Source organism: Rhinolophus ferrumequinum, chromosome 12 (genome assembly GCF_004115265.2).
Source record: "Rhinolophus ferrumequinum isolate MPI-CBG mRhiFer1 chromosome 12, mRhiFer1_v1.p, whole genome shotgun sequence".
Classification (NCBI taxonomy): Eukaryota; Metazoa; Chordata; class Mammalia; order Chiroptera; family Rhinolophidae; genus Rhinolophus; species Rhinolophus ferrumequinum.
The window spans coordinates 82,957,240-82,979,574 of NC_046295.1; the positions used below are offsets into that span (position 1 = coordinate 82,957,240).

At 57.8% G+C, this 22,335-nt stretch overlaps 2 protein-coding genes across 2 annotated transcripts; both read right to left on the reverse strand.

Annotated features, from left to right (window-relative positions):
* Positions 1 to 338: 338 nt before the first annotated feature.
* Positions 339 to 9,248, reverse strand: LOC117031598 (beta-lactoglobulin-1-like). Its single transcript, XM_033122070.1, has 6 exons — positions 9,150 to 9,248; positions 8,339 to 8,478; positions 8,002 to 8,075; positions 6,878 to 6,988; positions 6,065 to 6,169; positions 339 to 541 (listed from the first exon to the last, which is right to left on the reverse strand). Exons 1-6 carry the CDS (start codon positions 9,246 to 9,248, stop codon positions 339 to 341), a joined length of 732 nt encoding a protein of 243 aa, XP_032977961.1.
* Positions 9,249 to 18,383: 9,135 nt separating this feature from the next.
* Positions 18,384 to 21,839, reverse strand: LCN10 (lipocalin 10). The gene is made up of 6 exons (XM_033122071.1): positions 21,729 to 21,839; positions 20,885 to 21,024; positions 20,331 to 20,401; positions 19,947 to 20,054; positions 18,789 to 18,887; positions 18,384 to 18,412 (listed from the first exon to the last, which is right to left on the reverse strand). Exons 1-6 carry the CDS (start codon positions 21,837 to 21,839, stop codon positions 18,384 to 18,386), a joined length of 558 nt encoding a protein of 185 aa, XP_032977962.1.
* Positions 21,840 to 22,335: the final 496 nt, after the last annotated feature.

A 22,335-nucleotide genomic window follows, 5' to 3' on the forward strand; every position in this document is an offset into this window, starting at 1 on the left:
TCCCCTCTGCACATCCTTTTCCCTTATAGGGTCCTCCTGACCTGCTATACAGGTCCGCCCCACAGTGTGCTTCACAGAGAACGACGGAGGTCCCACTCCCGCTGTATCCTGTGGACCCGTTACAGGAGACAGAAAAGCTGATTCACTACCCAACTCAGTGCTGTCTTTTCGAAGGTTGGTGGCAGAATGAGCACACACGAGCCAGTGTGTGGCCCATGGCCTCGAGAGCGAGCCGCTGGGTTGGCACTGCAGACAGTGAAGGTGAAGATGGGAACCAGGAGGCACGGTCACCATACTGTGGTCCACGTAGGGTTTCCTTGTCAACAGTGTGGAAACGGTCAAGCAGGGAGGTAAGGTCCCAGCGCCAGGCTGCGGGCTCCAGAAGCGCCTCTTATGCGGCCTTTGGTGGCCGGCGGGTGTCCCAGCACGGGGGCCCTGAGGACACATTCACGCCCAGGACCCACGGCACCGACACCAACAGGGCTGTGGGTGGGATGGGAGAAACGCCTCTCGAGGCCCAAGGAGGGGACAGTGGGACCGGCTGTGGGACAGGAGAGGGGTTGGGGTGCCCCCGGATCAGTGAGGGGATGCTCAACAATGTGGACCCCCCTCAAGGTCCTGTGCGGGTCACAGCAAGTGTGAGCAAGGACGAAGAGAAAGGCCATGAAAAGCAATGGAAGGAAAGGACATGACTATGGAGACAGCAGATACGAAAGGGCTACGAGACCACTGACAACTTTCTGCTTCTCGATTTGCAAACGTGGATCAAATAAACCAATTCCTAGGAAAAAAGAGAATGAGGAAGGGTGGGCACCTTTATCATTAAGGCTATTGTATCAGTGGTTGAAAATATTGCCACACGGAAAGCACCAGCTCAGCCGGTTTTACAGCTGAGTTCTGCTGTACGGTGAGTAAACGCTGATATGTCTGAATCTGCTCTGATTCCAATAGTAAGCAAACACGTCCAGGGAACAGGAAATGGGCATGTGCCCTACCCCGTCCTCTGAGGACGCTGTAACCTTGTTACAGCAGCCAGACGGGCCGGTCGTGGAAGCTGACCCCAGAAATACATGCGAAACTTCCTAAGCAAAACAGCAGAAAGTCCAGTTCGACAGCAGAGACATTTCGGATGACATGGATGTAACTCACACCCTCAGCAGGTTAAAGAGAAGGACTGCTCGGTGACTGCCGTCGATCCAAAGAACACGTTGGTTCCAGTCTAACAGCAGCTCCTAGTTCAAAACAGAACAAAATTCACCTCCTGGCAACACAGAAATGGAAGGGCTTTCCTAAGGAAGGATAAACCAAAGCTCCCAGCAAAGCCATTCTTAGAAATGCTGTCAACCTTATCACACGTGATCTGTCACTTTCTCTGTCACTGGTTTGACGCGGTTGGACAATGCCATTCCCTGGTTTTCCTCCTGCTTCTGGGCTGGGTGTTAGCTGGGCTTCTTCAGTCTGTGTGTTTATGGTTTTCATCAGATTTTGAACATTCGGGGTCTTTATTTCTCCAAAGGGGCTTTCTGTCCTCCCCTGCCTCCCGGTTCCAAATGATACATACATTTATTTGTTCACTTGAAGTTGTTGCCCAGCTCCCTGTCGCTCTGTTTTCTCTCTGTCATGTTCCCCATCTGTGTTTCATTTGAATAGCTTTATTCCTGTATTTTTAAGTTCACCGATACTTCCTTCTGCATTGTAACCCGCTGTCATTCCCATCCAGGGGGTTTTTGTTTTTCCATCTCAGACATCGTAGCAACCATCTCTAAAATCTGGATGTGGGTCTTTTGCACCTTTTCTATGCCTCCACTTGTACGAAATAGAGCTGTAATAAAGGTTTTCGTGTTGCTGGCTGGCCAGTCTAGCCTCTGTGTTAGTCCTGGGCTGGTCGGGTTGTTGGTTTGTCCTCAGGAGCGGCTTTGTCTCCATCCCCCCAGGCCGGGCCATCCCAATGGATGCCACACATTGTGAATTTGCCTCTTGGGTTCTGGATAACAAATATTTTTTTATCTTGTCTTGGGACACTGTTAGATCAATTGGAAACAGTTCCTTTTCTTGTTCCTGGTCTTGCTTTTAAGGTTTGACCTTGACAGTAGCGAGCGATGGAGGAGATCAGGGAAACCCACTGCAGTGAGATGTGGGTCTTAGTTGGGTGAGAAAAGATTCCAGCCAGAAAGTTAAGGGGCGAACACAGGGAAGAAGGGAGCTTTGAGATGGAACGTATGATGGGATTTATATAGGAAATCCGTATGCATTTGGGCTTCTTCCCCGTTTCTGGCACAGGGTTCCTGAAACCCTTGGAATTTTCTAAGCGATAAGAACAATAAAGGTGACTTATATTCTTCACAAGCCTCTTTGAACCACACCTGGGCTTATGTTAACGAGGTGACAGGGAAAGCCAAGGGAACCAACAGCCTATGGTTAGAGGCTTGGACCTTTCAGTCCCACCCCCACCTCTGAGTAGGGGAGAGGAGCTGAAGGTTGATTCAATCACCGATGGCCAGTGACTTAATCCGTCGTGACTATGAAGGAAGTCTCCATGGAAACCTCAGAGGCTGGGGCTCAGGGAGGTCCTGGTGTGTGAACCCATGGAGATGTGGGAAGATTGGCACCTGGAGCGGCGTGGAGACTCCTCACCCCTTCCCACACGCCTTGCCCTGTGCCTCTCTTCCATCCAGCTGTTCCTGGGTTTTATCCTTTATAATAAGCTGGTATTCTGGTAAGTAAAACGTTTCTCTGAGGGGCGGCCGGTTAGCTCAGTGGATTAGAGCGTGGTCCCAATAACACCAAGGTTACCGGCTCAATGTCCATGTGGCCACTGTGAGCTGCGCCCTCCTTAAAAAAAAAAAAAAAAATCTGAGCTCTGTGAGCCAGTCTAGCAAATGAATCAAACCAAGGAGCGGTCACAGGAACCTCCAACCAGTAGCCAGTGCTCAGAAGCAGAGATGACAACTTCCGATTGGCGTCTGAAGTGGGGGGTGAGGGTGTGGGCGGTTCTGGTCGGACAGAGCACATAGCCTGTGGGATCTGGGCTTTGGGTCCCGCTGGTGACTGTCCCATGGGCACTAAAACAATGTGTGTTCTGGTGCTGGGTTCAGTGTTCTGTGTCAGCCCGTGAAACCCGCTGGTTGACTGCTGCTCCGATCCACACGCCTGCTGGTTTTACGTCCGCTGTTGTCTGTCGTCTGTCAGCCGCTCGGAGGGGATGCTGAAGTCCCAACTCTAATTGCACACCTGTCCCTCGGGTCCGCTCGCCTCGTGGTTGGTGCTCTGATGTTTGGTGTGTCCACCGGGCTGTGACGTGTTCCAGGGTTGCAATCTGTCTGCCATCATTTCAAGTCCCTTTCTGTACTAATTGTCTTTGCTCCGGAGTCTACTTTATGGGGTATTAAAATAACCACTCCTGCCTCCTTCTTATTAATGTTTACCTGGCATATATTTTCTGTCCTTTTACTTTCAACCTACCTGTATCTTTGAATTTGTCGTCTGCTCTCTACCATTGGGCCCAACCAGTGGACCTTTAATTTCTGTTAGTGTATTTTTCAGTTCTATAACTTCCATTTGTCTCTTTATGCAACTTTTATTTCTTTGCTGACGTATTCTATTTTTCATTTGTTTCGAATTTGTAATTGCTTGTGGAATCATTTTTATGACAGTTGCTTTAAAATCTTTGTCAACTAATTCCAACATTTGGCTCATCTCGGGGTCAGTTGATGTCTTTTCTCATTCAAGTCATGCTTTTCCCAGTTCTGGGTGTGACGGGTGATTTTCGGTTATGTCCTTGACATCTTGACTGGTACGTTAGGACACTCTGGGTTCTGTTTGACTTTTTTGTTGTAGCAGGAAGGCTCCCTGTTTAGGTTCAGCACGCAGGTTCTGGCTTACTACTGGGGACTGTAGTTCCAGTGACAGTCTAGTGTTCAGAGCCTTCGTGGTGCCAGTCTGGTTTGCCTGGGGCATCTGCTGGGGCTGCCACTGGCCCTGTTGCTGCTGCCTCAGGGACAGCCGCATGTCTCAGTGGGGAGGGGCACCTCCGACTGGTTTCCTGAGAGAAGGGGGGCATGTCCCCTGGTGGCTTACTATGCGAGGGGCCCCCATGGGTGGCCCTTGTCTCAGAGGGACCCCATTTGCCAGGTGGGGAATGAGCCCCCCTGGGCTGCCCTGTTGCTACGCTGGTGTCAGGAAAGAGCGGGCTTGGGTCATCTTGATCTCCTGAGTGGGGGCAGTGACAGGCCTGATGTTGCGCTGTCCCTCCGATCCCAGGGTCGCACACCAGTGTGCCTTCCTCTGCCACCTTCCAGGGCTCCCTTTGTGCTGCAGCCTGTGTTGGCCTCAGGGTTTCTAATTGCACTGAGCAAGGACAGACGAGTCCCCACTGTCCTGTCTGGACTGGAAGTCCAATGGCCCACGGTCTTATTAGGAAACTTTCTGACTAATAAACTCAGCCAGAGTTGGTGTCGCTTGTTTTCAACTAACAACAGTGGTGACAGGTGGTGCCCAGGAGGGAGCGTGCTGTCACACATCCTCCCCGAGCCGCTCCTGAGTCTGGGGAGACTTGGGGCTCCACTCGCTCACTGGCGAGGATGAGAACAGGCGGGGCAGATGGTGGGTGGGCTGGCAGCACTTCCTGTGTGCAGTCTCCAAGCAGGGGTAGGGCACTCTTTCTCTTCCCAGCCTCACCAGCAACAACCCGAGGTCTGCAATACCCATTTTCACATAAGAAACACTCTGAGAGGTGAAGAGCTTGCCCGGGACACCTGGCAAGTAGGTGACAGCAAGGCACCAGGCAGCCTCTGCTCCTGAGTGCAGGTCTGCCAGCCTCACCAGCACGAGGCCGGGATGACGGCTAATGAGCGTGGAACACACCCCACACCCGCTGCCCTCCACACTCACGTCCTTCCCACCCATCTGTGGCTACATCCTGTCCTGCTTTCCTGTCCATCATTTTTGTCCCTGCAGCTGGGATCTGGGTGTGTTCCCTTTGGAGGGAGTTTGGTGTCAGCTGAGAGCTGGGGTGTGGAGCAAGCATGGCCTGGGTCCCCGTCCAGCTCCACCTCTGACCGGGACACGTGGACCGAGCTGCTGCGCCCTGGGCTTGGTGAGGACAGAGAAAAGCGAAATGCCTGCCCGATTCTAGTCCCCTCCCCTTTCTGGGGGAGGGGTCACCCCTGCAGTTAGGTGGGGAGCCCTGCACAGGCAGGATGGTCCTCCCTGCCCTTCCACACTGATCTCTGTGGACCAGTCCATTCAGAGAGCAGGCTGCACCCCACCCCTGGACCTGTGACACCACCACCTCCAGGAAGGCAGAAGGCAGGAGGTGCCAAGAAGCTTCCTGACATTTCTCTTTTAAGAAAATTAAATGAAAAATTACGATTTCCAGGTGTATTGCCCTACCAGCGAATAGGGTTCCCATAGCCTATGATAGAGATGAGATAAAGTGTGAAGGGAGATTGTGTCCAACCCACTTACATGGGGGAAGATGAGGCTCCCCACTGGGGCCTAAATGCGGCTCCGGGATGGGTAGGGAGCTGCAACACCACCTGTCCCCAAGCCCACCCTCATCCCCAGACCCGCTCACCAGCTCCATCCCACACCCACTGCCAGGAAAGACTCAGCAGCCAGGATCACTAGGTATTTCTTTATTGCTAAAGGGGATCAGCTCAGAGCAGCACATCCCAGACTGGGCCAGAGGTGCCAGGGTCCCAGGAGGAGTGATGTCCAGCAGCGTCCCAAGGGGGAGCAGGGCCCGACGGAAGGAAGTCGGGGGCGCCACTGACCCCACGCGCGGGCACAGGACGTGGGGGCAGGACCGGCACGTTACCCAGGAGGCGGTCCGCTGGAGCTCACCTAGACAAGGCATCTCTCTGCAGGAGGAGGGGGAGCATAGGGAGGTCACAGGTCGGCCACGACAGACCCCGGGCCCAGGGGTTCTGCCGGGGGACCCCACCTCAGCGGCTCTGCACCCCCACCTCCCACTGCTTCCTGGGGGTTCTGGGGGAAAGGGGAGACCCCCATTCCCAGCGCCCAGGGCGCTCTGATGCAGAGCCACCGTGGGCCCAGGGGTCACCTTCCGCCTGGGTCGGGGTGAAGCGGAGCCAGATGTGCACGGGCAGAGGCTTCAGGGCTGTGTGGAACTGCTCCATGACGCCCTCGTCGGCCGTCAGGGTTCTGGCTGGAAGGGACAGTGGGTCAGTGCCTGGACTGCGGGGGCTTTGACCACAGCTAAGGAGCCCAGGGACCTACTCTGGGAGTCAATGCAGGAAGGACTCGTGGACGTCCTGAGGTCTGCAGACCTGGGCCTGGCCCAGCTTCCCAGAGGTGGTCTCCAGGGCTCAGGCCACCTGCCCTGCACGTCCCTGCATCCCCGCCCCTCGCCCACTGCCCCTCCTCCTCCCAGGGCAGCACTGAGGGGTCCGCATGGTCACAGGAGGAGAAGGACCCACGGCCCAACTGGCTGCTTTATGGACCAGGGGGCATCTTCAAAACCCAATGCCTGTGGTCAACTCGGGAGCCCTGGGAATGCCCAATGGCACCGCTTCTGTGACCGTGAGGATGTCACCTTATGTCTGTTCTCAGGACATTCTAAAGACATTTCTGTAGCTGACTTCTTTGGTGAAATGATTGAAACTCTCCGTAAGCAAAGACTTTAGGGTCTGTAGTGACTCATCAGCTACGTCGAGATTGTCAAACCCGTCACAGGTATTCTCCACCTACCTGCCCCTTCAGCTTGCCTGTCTGTCCCTCGTCAGCCACCCACAGTGCCAGCACCCGACCAGCCCCAACCCAAGGGACCCTGGGCCCCGCACCTCGGGACACGTGGCCCCTGTGCCACTTGCCCGCCCACTCACCACAGTGAGGACCCCGCCGTCAGGGCACATACCCAGGTACTGGCAGGCCAGGCCCTGCCCTGGGGCAGCGGCGTTCTCCATGCACAGGAACATGTAGTTCTCGTAGTCAGTGTCCAGCACGTGCAGCTTGTTCTCGTCCAGGTCTGGAAGGAAGACCAACGGGACGGGCTAAGTCTGGGCTCTTCTGTCCAGCAGGAGGAGTGCTGGTCAGCTCCGGCTGCTCGGCCACCTGGCGAGGACTGGGTGGGGACCAGCTCCTGCATGGCTGTCCCCTCCTGTGGGCTCTCGCTGTGAACTGTGATACCCGCCTGAGTGTCCATCACCTCTGGGACTCAATCCAAGATGTCCCATCCCCACCCCCCTGTCCCGGGACCCAGAGCAGTTAAGAAATGGGGTTTCCATGCTGATCTCAGGTGAGACTGGGCACCGCCCAGTGAGGGAGGAGAGGACCGTTCTGAGGCACGGTCACGTCGGGGGAACAGGGAGTGAGATGGGGCTGACCCAACTGTGGCCCTGGCACCCCCGGCTGCTCGGCGGACTCCCGAGCGGCTTCTGAGGTCAGGCCAGTGTCTGGACCCCACTGCGGGCAGATGCCGCTGGAGCCCCTGGCACTCTGGGCAGCTGCCCAGCGTCAGTCAGTGGGCATTATGTAGACGCAGATCACAGTCAATCTGGACAGGCAGCCGAGGGAGGAGAAAGCGGGACTTGGCCCAGGTTGCCGGTGGGGGGACGTCCCTGGTGGAAACTCCCCCATCCATGGCCTTTCTCGTCTTGAATTTAGTGAGGAATGAGCAGAGGAGCGGATGAACCCCAAGTCTGGGAGATGGAGCAACCTACGCTGCTGGCTGGGGTGCCCTGGCCACTGGGGGAACGGGCAGTGGCTCCCAGCTCCACATAGGGGGCCTGGGAGGACAGCACAGAGTATGGGCATGCACAGGTGCCCCTGAGCTCAGGTGAGGGACCACGACCCGCCCTCTCTAGAGACAGGGCACACACGTGGCCTCGGCACCTCGGGGAGTGAGGCCAGCCCAGCAGGGACCTGTCCATGGTCCCCGAAGGTGGGAGGAGAAGGGCAGTGAAAGCTGGTGTTGGGACAGCGCCAGCACCTTCACCATCCCCAGAGCCCCAGGGACATCGGCCCAGAGCCAGCACGTACAGCTGATCTTGAACTCGGCAGGGACCTCGGTTTTCTCTGCCAAGATCTTCTTCTCGGCACAGCTGCCATCCTCCCTGGAAGACATTGGTCTCTATGAGCCACCTGTGAAGATTCTGCTGTGACAAAGACAAACCAAGGGCCGACCCCGGGGCTGCCCGGGTTGGTCGGTCTGTGGAGCCAGAGCCCTGGGTGGGGCTCCGAGGGGACCCGGAACCTCCCAGCCCCGCTGCCACCCCTGGGGCACCATGCTGCCCACAGGAGAGCCGGGTCCCATCAGGAGCCCTCCCGCCCACCCATCCTGGACCTGTCCCCCTGGCCCTCAGCCCGGGACACCCACCATCTCTGCAGGACAATCTCCAGGTTGTTCTCAGGGGTCGGCCTCAGCTCCTTCACAAACACTCTCAGAGGGGCGCGTTCAGTGTTAAGCAAGGAGATGTCACTGGCCGCCATGGCCATGGAGTGCCACGTCCCAGCCACCTGGGGGGACGCACAAGCTGGGGCGGGGGGGTTCTCAGGGCGCCCCGACCCTTGCCTGGGCCAGCCCTGGGACCCCTCCTCTGCTGAGCTGAGCAGTGCTCTGGCCACCCCCATCAGAGCCCAAAGAAGGACCTTGAGGAGCCCATCTGCACAAGTGAGTGGGGAGTGTTTGGACCTTGGAGACATGTGGTTGGAGATAAGAAAAGGTTGGGAAGCCCGGGGCCTTGTTAGGGACTGAATTGTGTCCCCTCAAATTCATATGTTGAATGAAATCCTGACAACCAGCAGCTCGGAACATGACTATTTGGAGATGGTTCTTTAAAGAAGTGATTAAGGTAGAAGGAGGTCTCTAGCTCGGACACAAACCCAGTAGGACTGGGGATTGTACAAGAGGCATTGAAGATACAGACGGGTGCAGAGAAAGACCACGGGGGACACAGGGAGACGGACAGGGCGGTCTGCAAATCCAGGAGAGGGGTTGCGGGAGGAACAAGCCCTGTGTGTTGTGTAAGCCGCCCATCTGCGGTGCTTTGTTACGGCCGCCCCAGCGACCTCTCGCAGACCCCTGACATCACAGGCCCCTCTGTGTTCTGAGGCCCCAGCTTCCCGTCCACCTGCAGCTCACTACCCACTGCAGTCGTCCCCCGGCAAAGCATCCTCTGTCCCCATACCTTCTGGACGTCCAGGTCCTCCGGGACGGTCCGGGGGACAAAGATGGCCTGGGTGCCACACACGAGGGCCAGGCTCAGGGCAAGCACGAGGCACTTCATGGCTGCAGCTGCGGGCACACTTCTGAGCTCCAGAGAGGGAGGCTGAGGTGCGAGGCCACGGCAGCGGGGCTGGGGCCTTATATAGGAGGAGGGCCGGCCGGGGCCCCCGCCACGCGCTTCCCCGAATCCCCGTGGCTCATCCTCAGCCTTTGGTGGCTTCCTCAACCAGGACAATAGGAGGTCTTCTCTACCTGAGTCCAAACAGGAAGGTCCCCTGTGTCCCCGGGGCCTGGACATTTCCTGGAAGGGCCCAGAAGGAAGGGTTGGGGCACGGGGCCAGGCTGGCTGCCAAGGTGAGGGACACTTCCTGGGTCGGGCTCCTGGACATGACAACCTGAACTTGTTTGTCCCCCCAACCCACACCTCCTCTGTGTCCCACAGCTCCACCTGTTTTGGTGGCTGGCACCAAGGCAGTACCCCTGTTCAGAAAACCTGGGGTCACCTTGGTGTGTCCCCTAGGCCTGGATGCCTTCGCCCCAAAATGATCTCTTAAACTCGTCTTCACTAGTGTTCCCACTAACATTCCCCTAATTCTAGGCCACACAAACATTTGCTTATCAGCAGAATGATTGGAACACCCTGTAACTGGCCTCCCTTCCACTACCCCTCACTCATTCCGCTGCCAGAGAAAAGGTTCAGGTGCAGATATGACCGTATTACTCTTCTCTATAAACGTAAGTGACTCCATCTCGGTGTTGCCCATTATTTTCTATTTTTTTATTTTTATTGGGGAATATTGGGGAACAGTGTGTTTTTCCAGGACCCATCAGCTCCATGTCAAGTCGTTGTTTTCAATCTAGTTGTGGAGGACGCAGCTCACTGGCCCATTTGGGAGTAGAACTGGCAACTGTGGTGTTATGAGCACTGTGCTCTAACCAACTGAGCCAACCAGCCTCCTGGTGTTTTCCATTATTTAGGGAGGACTTGACCTGGAGGGTTCATTGAAATCATCTGGAGAAAGTTGCCAGGACAAAGCTCACCTGGGGTCCACCCAGAGCCACTGAGGCAGGGACTGACCTGCCACGTTTGTGTGTAACGCAATCCCCAAATGTGAATGTGGGTGGAGAGGCTGCTGAGGGGTCGTGAATGATAACTGTCAAGTGTGTGTGTGTGTCTGTGTGTGTGTGTGTGTGTGTGTTGTGTGTGCATGCTGTGTGTGTCTGCAGGGAGCCAAGCCGTTCGTACCCCACCCCAACGAAGCCTGCGGCAGGGCCCAGTGTCAGAAAGCCCAGGGCAGCCTGCTGACCGGGCTCTTCCTAGCGTGGGGCTGGGGGGTCCCTGGCTGACCACCGCCCTGGGTATCCTCACACGCTCCAGGCTCATTGTCCAGATTCTTGTGAATTCTGTGAGTACAGGATCATCCTGTGGAATCGTATTTCTGCTTAAAGTAGCCAGAGTCGATTTCTGGTACTCGTTGTCAACAACTCTGACGGCCCAGACGTGTATAAAGAAAAAATGGGTCCTGGGGCCTCACCCAGAAGTCTGTGGCAGAGCCAGCCTCCCAGCGTTCCAGCGCCAGGCCTGTGAGACTAAAGCACGATGAGCAGGAACATCAGGGGACAGAGAGACCGTGGGAGGTGCTGAGAGCCTGCAAAACTCATTGTGGGGACAGAGTCCCAGAGAGCAGATTCCAGGCTCTCGGCCAAACGTGGAAAGGTGCTGGCTCGGGTAGTAGATGGCCGTCAGCTGTGACTAGTTGGCCATCAGCTGTTACCGGTTAGTCATTAGACACTGATGTAACTGCCGTGGCTGAGCTAGCAAACGAAAAGCAAACGCAATTAGCAAGTGGGGTCGGTTGGCAGAGAAGCAGACGGCAGGTTGCGGATCGTGTGGCTCCTGATTCCTGTGTCTCTAACCCAGCCGCCAGGGAGAATATAGTGGTGTGACTCTCCCTATCCATGGCTCTGTCATTGTTCCTTTTTGGCCTCACCACGTCCAGCGTTCTGGTGCGGGGAGCGGGACCAGAGACCCTGCATGACACTCATCCCACCCAACAAGATCGCACACGGACTGGAACACGTCCGCATACTCCCACGATCACAGCGGGGCTGACCTCAGCATCCAAGAGGTGAGGACAGCCCCAGTGCCCACCAGCCACCGGCGGGGAGAAGCACAAGGGCCCACCCACCCTGTGAGGAATCACTCCGCCCTGAATGGCGTGCAGCCCTCAGGCTGCAGCTGGAGGGACCTGGAGACAAACTGAGTGGAAGAAGCCGGACAGAAGGGGCCACAGCGTAGGATGGACGCTCAGAAGATGCAAGTCCAGAGACACGCAGCCCGGAGGCCGTTGGGGCTGGGGGCGGGGTGTGGCACGCCTGCCAATGGGGATGGCTCTCCCAGTTAGCACAGAGGGAGTCCCCCACACCCCATGTCTCCAGGGAAGCTGGGCTGGGTTTGCCCCTCCCACAGCAAGAAAGGAGACTCTGGGCCAGGGTGGCTGGCTGTCAGGCAACACACTACAAAAGCCCCGGGGTGATTCTGGAAACTACCGTGACGACAGATTCAGGAGCAGAGTCGCACACCGGCTGGGGGCCCAGTGCCCTGCGGTCCCCATCCTGGTGGGCTCTGGGCTGCCCGGCCTCCTGCCCACACCCTCCATGCTGGCCTCCCTCCTCACTCCTGCCACGGCCTCCAGCCAGGGAGGAACCTGAGGGCCAGGTGACCCACCTGCTCACGTGTCCCCACCTCAGGGCTACAGCCCACGCTGTCATCCCCACACCCACCCCTTCTTCCCTAGCACACGACCATCCAGAAGCTGCAGAAAGCACCCACAGGACCTCGGGCGGAGAACCAGCACCCAGTCCCCCGCCTGGACCCCTGTGCCCGTTGGCCTGTGGCACCCGCCTCTGAACCAGGACATCACTGGGTCCTCCCGTCCTTCCCACCTCGGCTTCCCCACCCCTTCCCCATTCCCAGCCCCTCTGAAGGTCCCCACAGACAGGCAGAATCACCAGGAACCGCTGAAGCTCTTTACATGGGACAAGGATGGTGGATCCGGGCTGGGGGGGAAGGAGAGCTGGGAGGCGGGAATGCAGAGCAGGCTCAGGCCACAGGGGTCCTTCCATGTCCTGCTGGGGGAGGGTCCTGGGGGCGCCGCTCTGGGGCTGCTGTGGAGCATGGTGCCTGTTGCCCTAGGAGGGGGGAGGGTCAGTGCGGCCAGGATTGGGGACGGCTGGAGGGGGCATACGTGGGCCAGGGAGAGATGAGAAGAGACATGCAGAGGGCCTCTGAGAACCACGAGAATCCCGGTTAAGATGAGCCAACCCTGTGGACCCTCGAGCAGAGCAGGGCAAGTGCCCAGGTCCTGGATGATATCATAGAAGCCTGCCCAATGCTTAGGCTCCCGTCATGCGAGGAGATGCACGGCCAGGTTGACTCAGCACCTGGGGTCAAAGCACAATGCCTGGCGTGGGTGCCGTGAGTGTTTGGGACAGTTGTGCTGTGGGCAGTGGACAGTCAGGGTGCTGTGGGTGCAGGGAGGCGTAGGTGACGATGACGTGAGCATCAAGGGAGAGGCAGATCCGGCAGTGACAGGTCAGGAGTAGGGGTTGCGAGGCTCCGCAGAGGCCTCCATCAAAAGCAGCAGCACTGCTGATTTCCAGCCACACGGAAAGAGGCACCTGGACAAACGGACGGGATGTGTCTCCCAAACCTGACCTTTAAGACGCCGGAGGAGAACCGTGCCTGTCTCGAGCTGCGGTCCTCACTCTGAGCCAATCAGGCAGTTCCCAGTCCCACGGAAAGCCAGCATCAAACCCATGAAGACGCTGGTTTTAGCTGGCATGGCCGCTCCGTGGGGAGGTGAAGCTGTAGCAGTGACCACCAGACAGTGGAGCCAGGCAGACCCACAACTTCCAAGGCTCAGTTCCGAAATTACCACCTTCCTGTCGGCAAAAGAGGGCAAGAGATTCAGCTTTGTCCCAATTCTCAGAGTTTCATGTGCTTCCTTTGTTCTGTTTTGCTTTGTTTGGGGGAAAGGGAGACATCATAGCTTCCAGTAGAAACCTATCGCAATCAGCCCCTTTCGAGTTTACCTTCTGACGGTCCTAATAAACCCCAATTTCTTATGTTCCCTGGACTAAGGCCCATTGCCATCCTTAGTTAAAGGATCTCCTAAAATAACTGGGGACCCCATATGTTTGGTGAAGAATGAACACAGTTATTCACATTTACCAGCCTCGTTTCTCACATTTATGCCAGTTGGTTCATATGTTTGTTGGGGAGGGTCAAACCCAACAGTGGATGAAGCTTGCCCAATTGGAACGTCCAGAAGGGGATTTATAAAAACAAACCCTAATGTTTGGTAAAATGCTGGAACACTCACTGGGGACGTCCCCCACGCAATGACAGCAGCTCTTCCCCCAAAGCCTATTGGTTGAAACAAAACTCAGGCTTGCTCGCAGAAGCCCAGTGAAGCTTTTCTTGACTGTTACATGGACTTCAGGTTGTTTGCGAAGAAAATGCTGGCCTTCCTGCAGAGCTCGACCCCACGCGTGGCCTTTACCCTGTGTGTGTTGACAAGCGGACCTGAGCTCTCTCTCTTTCAGAGAGCACCAGCAGGCATGCACTCTGGCTGCTGTAAGTTCGAGAAACCAGTTTGAAAGGTTTGAATAATTATATTAAATTCCTCAGCAAATCTGTGGGGTCCTCAGTTACTTTGGGAAAATCTTTGTCTATGGCTTGCAGTTCAGCTTTCATGCAAAGAATGTTAGAAACGAGGGTTGAGCCTTCGATCCTCCAAAGGCTTAATTTTGAAGGGACGGGTTCTGAAAGGATGACAGCAGGCGGGGCCTGAGACAAAGGAGTCACTTTGTCTCTCTCTGTTTGTTTGCCTCAGCTAATCTTAAATTTGTACTTTGCAAAGAGACCATTTAATACTCCTGGTAACTTTTGGAAGCCTTAAAATACCAATTGAAATAGGTGTTCCGTTCCATTTTGACAATTTCTGAGATACGGTTGTCCAATTTGGTTTCCAGGAAACTAAGCTTAAGGAGGTCAAAAGTGCCCCCTAATGGCTATTGGTGTTCTAAGTTACTTTGGGTCAAATTGGTCCGTTTAGTTAAGAAATGTACATGAGGAGGGCCCATGGCTCCTAAAATAAAATCGGCCAGGATCCCTGGAAGTGGGGAGGCGGTGTGCTCAACGTATTGAGATGACTGGGACCCCATTTTTCAGAACCTTGGTTCCCTCTCCCCTGTGTTCCTTCCTCTCTGTATCCATCTGTCTATGTCTCTTTGTCCTCTGTCTCCCTGTCTCTGTCCCTCTGTCTCTTTGATCCCATGTTTTGAAGAAGCAAGATCAGATAATATGAGTTGTCCTATGGGGCTCCCGAGCGATTACCAAGGGGGTCCCCATCCACAGACAGGAAAGATCTGAGAACTGCCCCCCCACCCCAGTCCAAACTGAATCCTGCCAATAACCCGTGAGTGATCTCAGAGACACCTGCCCAGGTGAGCCTCAGTTGAGACCACAGCCCCAGCCTCCCTGGGGACCTTAAAACAGAGGCTCCCAGCTGAGCCGAGAGAGATCCCGGTCACAGAGACTGTGACACGCTCAACGTTTGGTGTAAGTGCTGAGTTAGGACAATATTGTCACACAAGAGAGACAGCCTGCACATCCCTCCAGGCTGGTCTGGCCCTGCGCTCCTGGCTCCCTCCCTCCTGGCTCCCTCCCTCCTGGCTCCCTCCCTCCTGGCTCCCTCCCTCCTGGCTGCCCAGCTCTTTCCAGCCACTGGTTGATTCCTCTTCTGCCTCCAAGTCTCTGTACCTCACCCCCCCACCCCCCATTGTTCCCAGACACGTGCAGGGCTGGTTCTTCTTGTCCTGCTGGTCGCAGATAAGTGTCACCATGCAGCGGCCCTCCCTCCCTCCCACACCTGCTTCATTTCCCTAGAGCACTTGCCCTTCTCCCCCACCTGGATTTGCTTTCACCTGCCCCTCCAGGCTGCGAGCTCCTGGAAGGCAGGGACCGCGTGGGTCCTTTCAGCACCTCCCCCAGGTCTAGCAGGGCCCCTGCTCAGGGTGAGTACAGGGGGCAGAGTAGCTGAATGACTGATGAAAGGGTCTCAGTGTCCCTCCTACCTCTGAGCAGCTCCCATTGTGGACATGGGGGCTAATAATAAATGTGCGTGTTGGTTGGAGGCAGGGGGCGACCCAGAATGACCCCTGGGTGTCCCTTTTCTGCTCGTTGCTCCAGTGAGCACAGTGGGCACAACCCTCCCCCTGGTGGTCATATTCAGAACTGCAGCCCCAGACAGAAAAAGCATAAACAAAATAATGAACCTTCAGGGTCCTCAAGGCAGTGGTTCCACCAGGGCTCAGGAGGCAAAGGAGCAGGGGCGACGTCAGGGACCTCAGAAGCCTCTCTCGCTCCCCTCTTTCACTCCACTGTCCTGGTGTCCAGTTCATCCACAAAGCGTCCTCACCGCAGCCGGAACATAACTTCCAAATGAGGACTCAAGGCTCCAACAAGGATGGCCTTGTCCCTGGTCCCCAGACGAGTGGTCCAGTGCTCTGTCACGTTCTGCACTACCCAGGTCCCAAGATCCCCAAACCCCAGGCTGCCCACTGCTCAGAAGGATCTCGAGGGAGCAGACACATTTTCCAAGGACTGGGACAGCAGTGGGTCATGATGGAGAACCAGGAACAGACTCTTCTGCAGGACGTGGGACGCCAGGTGTCATACCACCTATGGACCCCAGCTTCTCTTGGAAGCCCCCTCCATACTGAAGGGGTCTCCTCCTAGTTCCAGGTACCCAGAGTGGTGGACACAGGACCTCAGACCCCAGGCTCCTGCCCTGGGCACCTTGGGCACCCCCTGCCTATCAGCCTTGCACCTCTCTCCTCCCCCTGCTATGAGTCTCAGGCATTTTGCCGGGGGCCTGGATGTCCCTGGCCCACACAGAGCTGCCTCCAACCCCTTTTACCTCCCCAGTGAGCTCCCCCTTCTGACCCCCAGCTGGGCAGTCAGAGTGTGTGTGTGTGTGTGTGTGTGCCTGTGCCCCGTGGGGATGCCCAGAGCAGTGGGCAGCACATGGGTGGAGGTGGGCAGGGGTCCCCCAGGATCTCAGGGGCGCTCATTTCCAAGGCAAACCCCATGGGATGGCTGAGCCCTGGCCAATCTAGGACATGGCCATGGAAGCAGAGACTGGGGACAAACCAGACCCAGGGTGAAGTCTTTGCTGGGACCTATGCAGGGATTAAGGGGTGTCACGTAGCCTCTCAAGCTGCACAGATGGGATCCTGGAATGCTTGAGGCACTGTCCCTCAGCAGGCGGAAAGCCCCAGAATTCTAACAACCAAATGGAGAGACAGGCTATTCCCTGCGGAACTGTGGGTGTGGTTTTTGGCACCTGGATTAAGCTAGAATCCACTACATAGAAAACCCACAAAGTGGTTCAAAGAGCTGCATTGGCAGAAGCACTGACTGAGATGGTGCAAAGTGGAAAAAGGCCTGTGGGACCACCAACTTCCTGCAGGCAGGAAACCCGCTGAGGACACGGCCGTGTCCCGTGTCTCCTTCAGAAGTGGCCAAAGTGAGAGATGAACATGTGAAGAAGGAAGGCAGTCTCAGGGAGCTGGGGGGCACCCCAAGTCAGAAGCTTCAGGGAACACCTGCCAGGGCAGCGAGCCCAGCCACGTGGTCCCTGCAGGCTGTGGAATTGCCCTGGACTGCGGCTGCTCCATGTCCCCCATGCTTCTCTCTGACGGGACCGTTTATTGCAGTCACGTGTTCAATGTCCCACCACGGGTGCTGAGCAAGTGGGGATCTGGTAACTTCCCATTTACTTCTCAGGTGTGTGACCCAGAGGAACCTCTGTGGAGTGGAGACCACAAGATCCCTGATTCGAGCCCAACACCCTGATTAAATGAGACTCAGGGGACCTGAGAGGCAAGTTGGGGTGAAGACATCTGACACACAGAAGGGACGTGAAGTGTGTGGCCGAGGTGAGAGCTGGTGCGGGCTGCGTTCAGGGCCTGGAGCTTCCTCCCCTTCCTGCATCCGTGCCCTTGCCCAGGGCTTTGCAGTGTGTCCCACTGGAGAAGCGATGGACCCAGGTGGGACAGCGACAGCAGGTGCCGTGGTGGCTGTTTGTTACGCAGTCGGAGCTGCCTGATGCACTCCTGTGATTTCCTCTGTGGGTGTCCTCATCCATGCCGCAACTTCCATGACCAAGTACATACCAGTGACTCCAAAACATCTCTCTCCACCCTAGACCTCTCCTCTGAACTCCAGCTCCCACATGACATGTCCGCGGAATGTCCTAGAGGAACTCCAAGGCACACCCCCCACACCCTGCTGGCATCCCCTCTCCTGTGGCTGCCACCCGCTCTGGCCCACCTCTCCCAGTCCCTCCCCTTGCCCCCCAAATGGCTCCATCACCACCTCCCCAAGGGGTTCTTCAAAGTCAGATTCCCCCCCAGGAGGCCCTGCACCCCCAGTCCCACCATCGCTTACTGGACTCCCAGCTTCACATGGCACTTCCTCCAAGAAGCTCTCCCCAACCCGGACCGTCAGCCCTGCTGCTGTGTGGTGCTGGTCCCTCTAGGTCTGTTTCTCAGTGTCAGGAACAGTGAGCCTGGTGCCTGCTCCGGGGTCTGGCTCTCCTGACCAGGCATCACGTCTGAGAACTCTTTTGCCTGTTTTGCTCACTGCTTCGTCCCCCTCCCCCAGCAGCTAGCTTGATGCCCGGCACACAGCAAGTGCTTATAAATGTTTGATGAATAAGCCAGTGGCTTCCCAAGAAAGTGTAGGATGTCCAAGAACACAGAGAATGGTGGCAGAGACTCACAGCAGAGAAGGCACATGAGAAGGATGACACTGGACTGGCCCTGGTCTATTTCGCAGCAGCTAAGGGACGGCAGCATCTTTCCGCCGTGTAATCCAGAGGACACGGCAGAAGGGGCCTGGTCTGGCACCTCCCCGCCCCGTCAGCACGTGCCCTCCTACCCCCCTCTCTTGGTGATCGTGTAGGTTCAAGCTGTGTCCCTCGGTGTCACACCGTCGATGGCCTGGGACCACAAAGCACCTCTCAACAAGCAGTTGGATGTGAAGACCTGCCATCTGGAACAATGCTCTGGGGTCTGGGGGGTCACAAATCAGCCCCACAGGAAAACACAGGAAGACGGCTGGCTCTCACGGCAGGATGGTGTGCGCGCAGGAGGCTGTGGGAGAGGGAGGAGGGGACGAGAGAGTCAGGGGTGCTGTCACCTGCCCTCCCTACCTTCCCGTGTGCTAGTCTGGGGCGCCGCAGAGGGCGAAGCCATGCACAGCCTGCTCCTCCAGCCACAGTGCAGACCTGATCCCACGGAGCAGGGATGGTCCGGGGCCACCTCGCCCGCCTGTGCAGGGCCTGCCCGAGTGACAAGCCCCGATGTCAGTAAAAGCCAGGAGTGGGGCACAGGGCATCACACTCCGGCTTGTCTGCACAGTGGCTTCACATCTTTGCGAAGATGGCATCGTCACCCTTCCCTCAGCTCTCGAACGGAAGGGGCAGGGTCAGGAGAGGTGTTGCCCGAAAGCCTTGTGTCCACATTTTACCATCTTTTGGGAGAATGGTCGAACCCCTTGTGAGCTCCAAAATCTCACATATATCCACAAACTTCTTCATACTCAGGAAGCTGGATGTGTTCTGTCTGCCTGCAGTTGGGAAGCACAATCTCACCATCAGAGTTTCCAGTTCCGCTGTCTGGGGCTTCCCCTGACCGCCCCCCCCAAACCCCGCCCCAGACACCGAAATGCCTCGGAATTCTCAGGCGGATTAGCAAGGGTGCTGCTAAGGGCAAGACGAAAACCAGTGGATGTCTTTCTGTGTGCTCTCCATTCCCAGGCCGGCGGGTGTCCCCAGCAAGGCCCAGGACGCAAGGTCCCTCGGGTAGCCCTCTCTGCTCATCCAATCCCGTCTGCCCAGGCCCCGCTGGCAGCCCTCCCGCTGCATCGCTGGGCCTGCCACTGAGGCCCCCCAGGCCCCTCCCTGCCCTCTCCAGCATTCCCAGCGGGCTGCTCATCCCCTTCCCTGCACCGTCCCCTCTACACCTGGAAGTGGGTCACGCCCCTACCTTCCCAACCTGGTTCCATGTGAACCTTCTCTGTCAGCACCTCCCCTGCTCCCCTAATCCCACCTCAGCCCTGGAGTGGGGGTTCTGCATCCACGCAGATAGTAGGCCCTGCTCCCAGACTCTCACTTTCTCACCTCAGCGCTGCAGTGCCTCCCCCCTCACCCCTACTGTGGCCACTTGGGAGACCTGCCTGTGTGGCCTCGGTGTCCAGGGCCCCACTCTGCCCACCCACCTGGCTCCCCACTCCCCACCAGCCCCGCTTCCCACTTCTCCCCTCCCACCACTCTGCACGGCTGTGGGCTGGCTGCTCGTTTGTCCTCCCTTCATGCGCTCAGGCCCCAGTGGGATAGCATCAGGAGGTGATGAGCTTCAGGCGCGGGCCGGGGTGGGGTCCAGGATGGGATTGGTGTCCTTAGAAGAGGAGGCCAGAGCTCTCCCCACCATGTGAGGACCTGCCGGCCAGGAAGAGGGCCCTCCCCAGACCCCCCCTGCTGGCACCTGAGAAATAATGTCCCTCTGTAATCCACGCCCTGCGGTGCCGCCCGCACCGAACTGCCTGAGGCAGAGCCCCCCCGACCCCCCTCACCTTCCTCGTTCACTACCCAGGACACCGGACCAGGGCTTGGCCCACTGGACTCACTGAATAACAGCAGGGTCTTGGAGGTCCGGCCGGCCCGGCCCAGGCGCACGTCCACCACGCCGTAGCTGTAGTCAGTGGACAGCACACGGAAGCCCTCCACCCCCTTCACTAGACGGACGGGAAGAGAAGACAGCTGCGCTGACCCTCCCGCCCACACAGGGCACCTGGAAGGTCTCCCCTGACCCCGCCCTGCAGGCCCAGGTGCCAGGATGACACCTGTTGTGGCCTTTGGGAAGGATAGTCTCTGGGCCCATGGCCAGCCTGCCGCCATGTTCTCAGGGCAAAGGGACCCCTGGGGGACAGTGCTGTCAGGGGCATCACATCCAGTGTCTCAGTGGCCGTGAGCCCGTGGCCCCTCCACCCCTCGGTCTTCCCCATACGTACAGGTATTCCTGAACACGGCCTTCTTCCCATCTTTCCGCAGAATTAATGTGTGGGACTGGCAGCCCCGTGACCTGGGAGGGGCAAGGTGGGGTTGCCAATTCGTGGCCAGGGAGCCCCTCTTCCCACCTGGGGCCCCCCAGGGCCCTCAAGTCGACCCTCTCTGTCCCCCTCCTCCTGCCCTTGCTCCGTGGGGCTGGCTGAGGCCAGGAGCACCTCGAAGATTCACTCCCCAACTCCTGTCCATTCAAGGCTCTGTTATTCCAGAACTTTCCAACTTGAACGAGGGCTGGTCCCAAAGCTTCGAGGAAACCTCCAAACGCCTGCTGCCTGTCGAGGGTCCCATGGGCTGCAATGGCCTCTCCCCAAATCAGCCCCCTGAATTTCAGGGTCAGGAAGTGATGGGGGTCGTGGCTGCACAGACAGTCCTTGTGGGACTTGCAGCCTGAGCCATGGCCCTGCACCCTAGCCCCTTTCTCTTGTGGAAAGGGAGCCACCCTGTTTGCGGCCAGTGGTCTGTGGAGGATGTGCTGGGACCCCTGTGCTCATCCCCTCACCGGCTAAAAGCGAAGACCACCTTCAGCTGGCCCACATTGTGAAGCTGCACGACGGACGCCCCCAGCTTCCACTTGTCTCTGTCCGGCAAGAAGCCCTGGACGTCAGAGGCGACGGCAAGAATGTACCAGAAACCTGAAAACTGCAGAGAGGGTGCTGGGGAGCACAGACACTTCTCCCAGTTTCTGGGGCTCCTCTTAGAGCCCCTGAGAACCTACTGGACCAGTGACCTTTGCCTGAGGCCCTGTCCACGTCCAGGGCCGTGGGTGTGGGGCAAATGCCCAGCTGAGCTGTGGGCGCTGCGTGCCAGGACTTCCTTCCTGTGTGGGCCTCCCTGGCACCCCTTTCCTTCCAGCTCACCCCTGCACCCCATCCCACAGACATCCTGCTGCAAACCTGCGCTCCCAGGCATGGCCAGTCCATTATAGCCTGTGCCCACGGCCACCCCCACCGAAACCTTCCACTGGCCAATGATCTCATTATTCCAGAACATGCCCTGCTCTCCCTCCTTTCCCCCCACCTACCTGGCATCTCCAGGTAACCTCAGGCCGCACCTGTCTGGGGCTCTCTGCTCTTCCCCACCCAGGGGCTCCTAGCCCGTGGGGCCCATGGTTGTCAGCTGAGTTTTGCAATCCTAGCCTGTCCCTAAAAGAGGCCGTCATCAGCCCTTGAGGGAGAGGTGGGCAGCAGGGGGGCAGCCTGCTGGGCCGGCAGAGCCCTTTTGTCACCGGGGGGCTGCCCATGGTGACACTTGAAGACTGTCAGGAAATGTCTTCCCAGCTGCCCGCCCTGTACCCTGGCCCTCTGTGGCCGGGCCCCTGGCCCAGAGACGGCACACAGGCTGACCTTGTTCCAGTTGAGGTTGTGGGACTCCCTGGGGAGCTGCCGCTGCGGCTGGGACCCCACAGGCAGCACCAGCGCCAAGACCAGCACAGGTGGCAACCGCCCTAGCCCCATCCTGGCCCTACTCCCTTAGCCACTGAACACCGACTTTAAATTACCCGCCCACCTGCCCCGCCGTGGGCGTCCAGCCAACCCGGAGCCTTCAGACAGCCTGGGGTGGGCCGGCGGGGTGGGCCGGCGGGGAGGGCCGGGGCTTTGGGCCCTCCCCCGGGCATAGAGCTGCACAGCCACTCTGGGACTTGCCCGCCTGGGAGGCCGTGAAGACAGAGGCCATCGCGTTTCCGAGGTCACTCCCCTGGCCTCGAGTCGCCATGTGTGCCCTGGAACTATCTCAGCTGGCAGGGAGCCCCAGGGCCTCCGATCCTAGCCCGTGGGAGAGAGGCATCACTGTGAGTCACTCACTGCATGGGACACACCCATGTGCAGCTGGGGCTCTGACGGTGCCCGAGCAGAGGCTGATGGGCAGACCTGGGCTGGACATGCACGCGCTCTGCCTTGAAGAGCGAGGCCCGTGTGCACCTCGCCGTGAGTGGGGGCAGCTCCCACCCGG

Excerpts from the sequence above, each read along its gene's own strand:
- LOC117031598 (XM_033122070.1), bottom strand. The coding sequence starts at position 9,248 with ATGAAGTGCCTCGTGCTTGCCCTGAGCCTGGCCCTCGTGTGTGGCACC. Across the intron at positions 8,076-8,338 it reads GAGATTGTCCTGCAGAGATG|GGAGGATGGCAGCTGTGCCG; the intron begins GTGGGTGTCCCG and ends AATGTCTTCCAG. Across the intron at positions 542-6,064 it reads CACCCCGACCCAGGCGGAAG|CCGGTCCCACTGTCCCCTCC; the intron begins GTGACCCCTGGG and ends CCTGTCCCACAG.
- LCN10 (XM_033122071.1), bottom strand. The coding sequence starts at position 21,839 with ATGGGGCTAGGGCGGTTGCCACCTGTGCTGGTCTTGGCGCTGGTGCTG. Across the intron at positions 21,025-21,728 it reads ACAACCTCAACTGGAACAAG|TTTTCAGGTTTCTGGTACAT; the intron begins GTCAGCCTGTGT and ends CCCTCTCTGCAG. Across the intron at positions 20,402-20,884 it reads GTGGTCTTCGCTTTTAGCCG|GTCACGGGGCTGCCAGTCCC; the intron begins GTGAGGGGATGA and ends TGCCCCTCCCAG.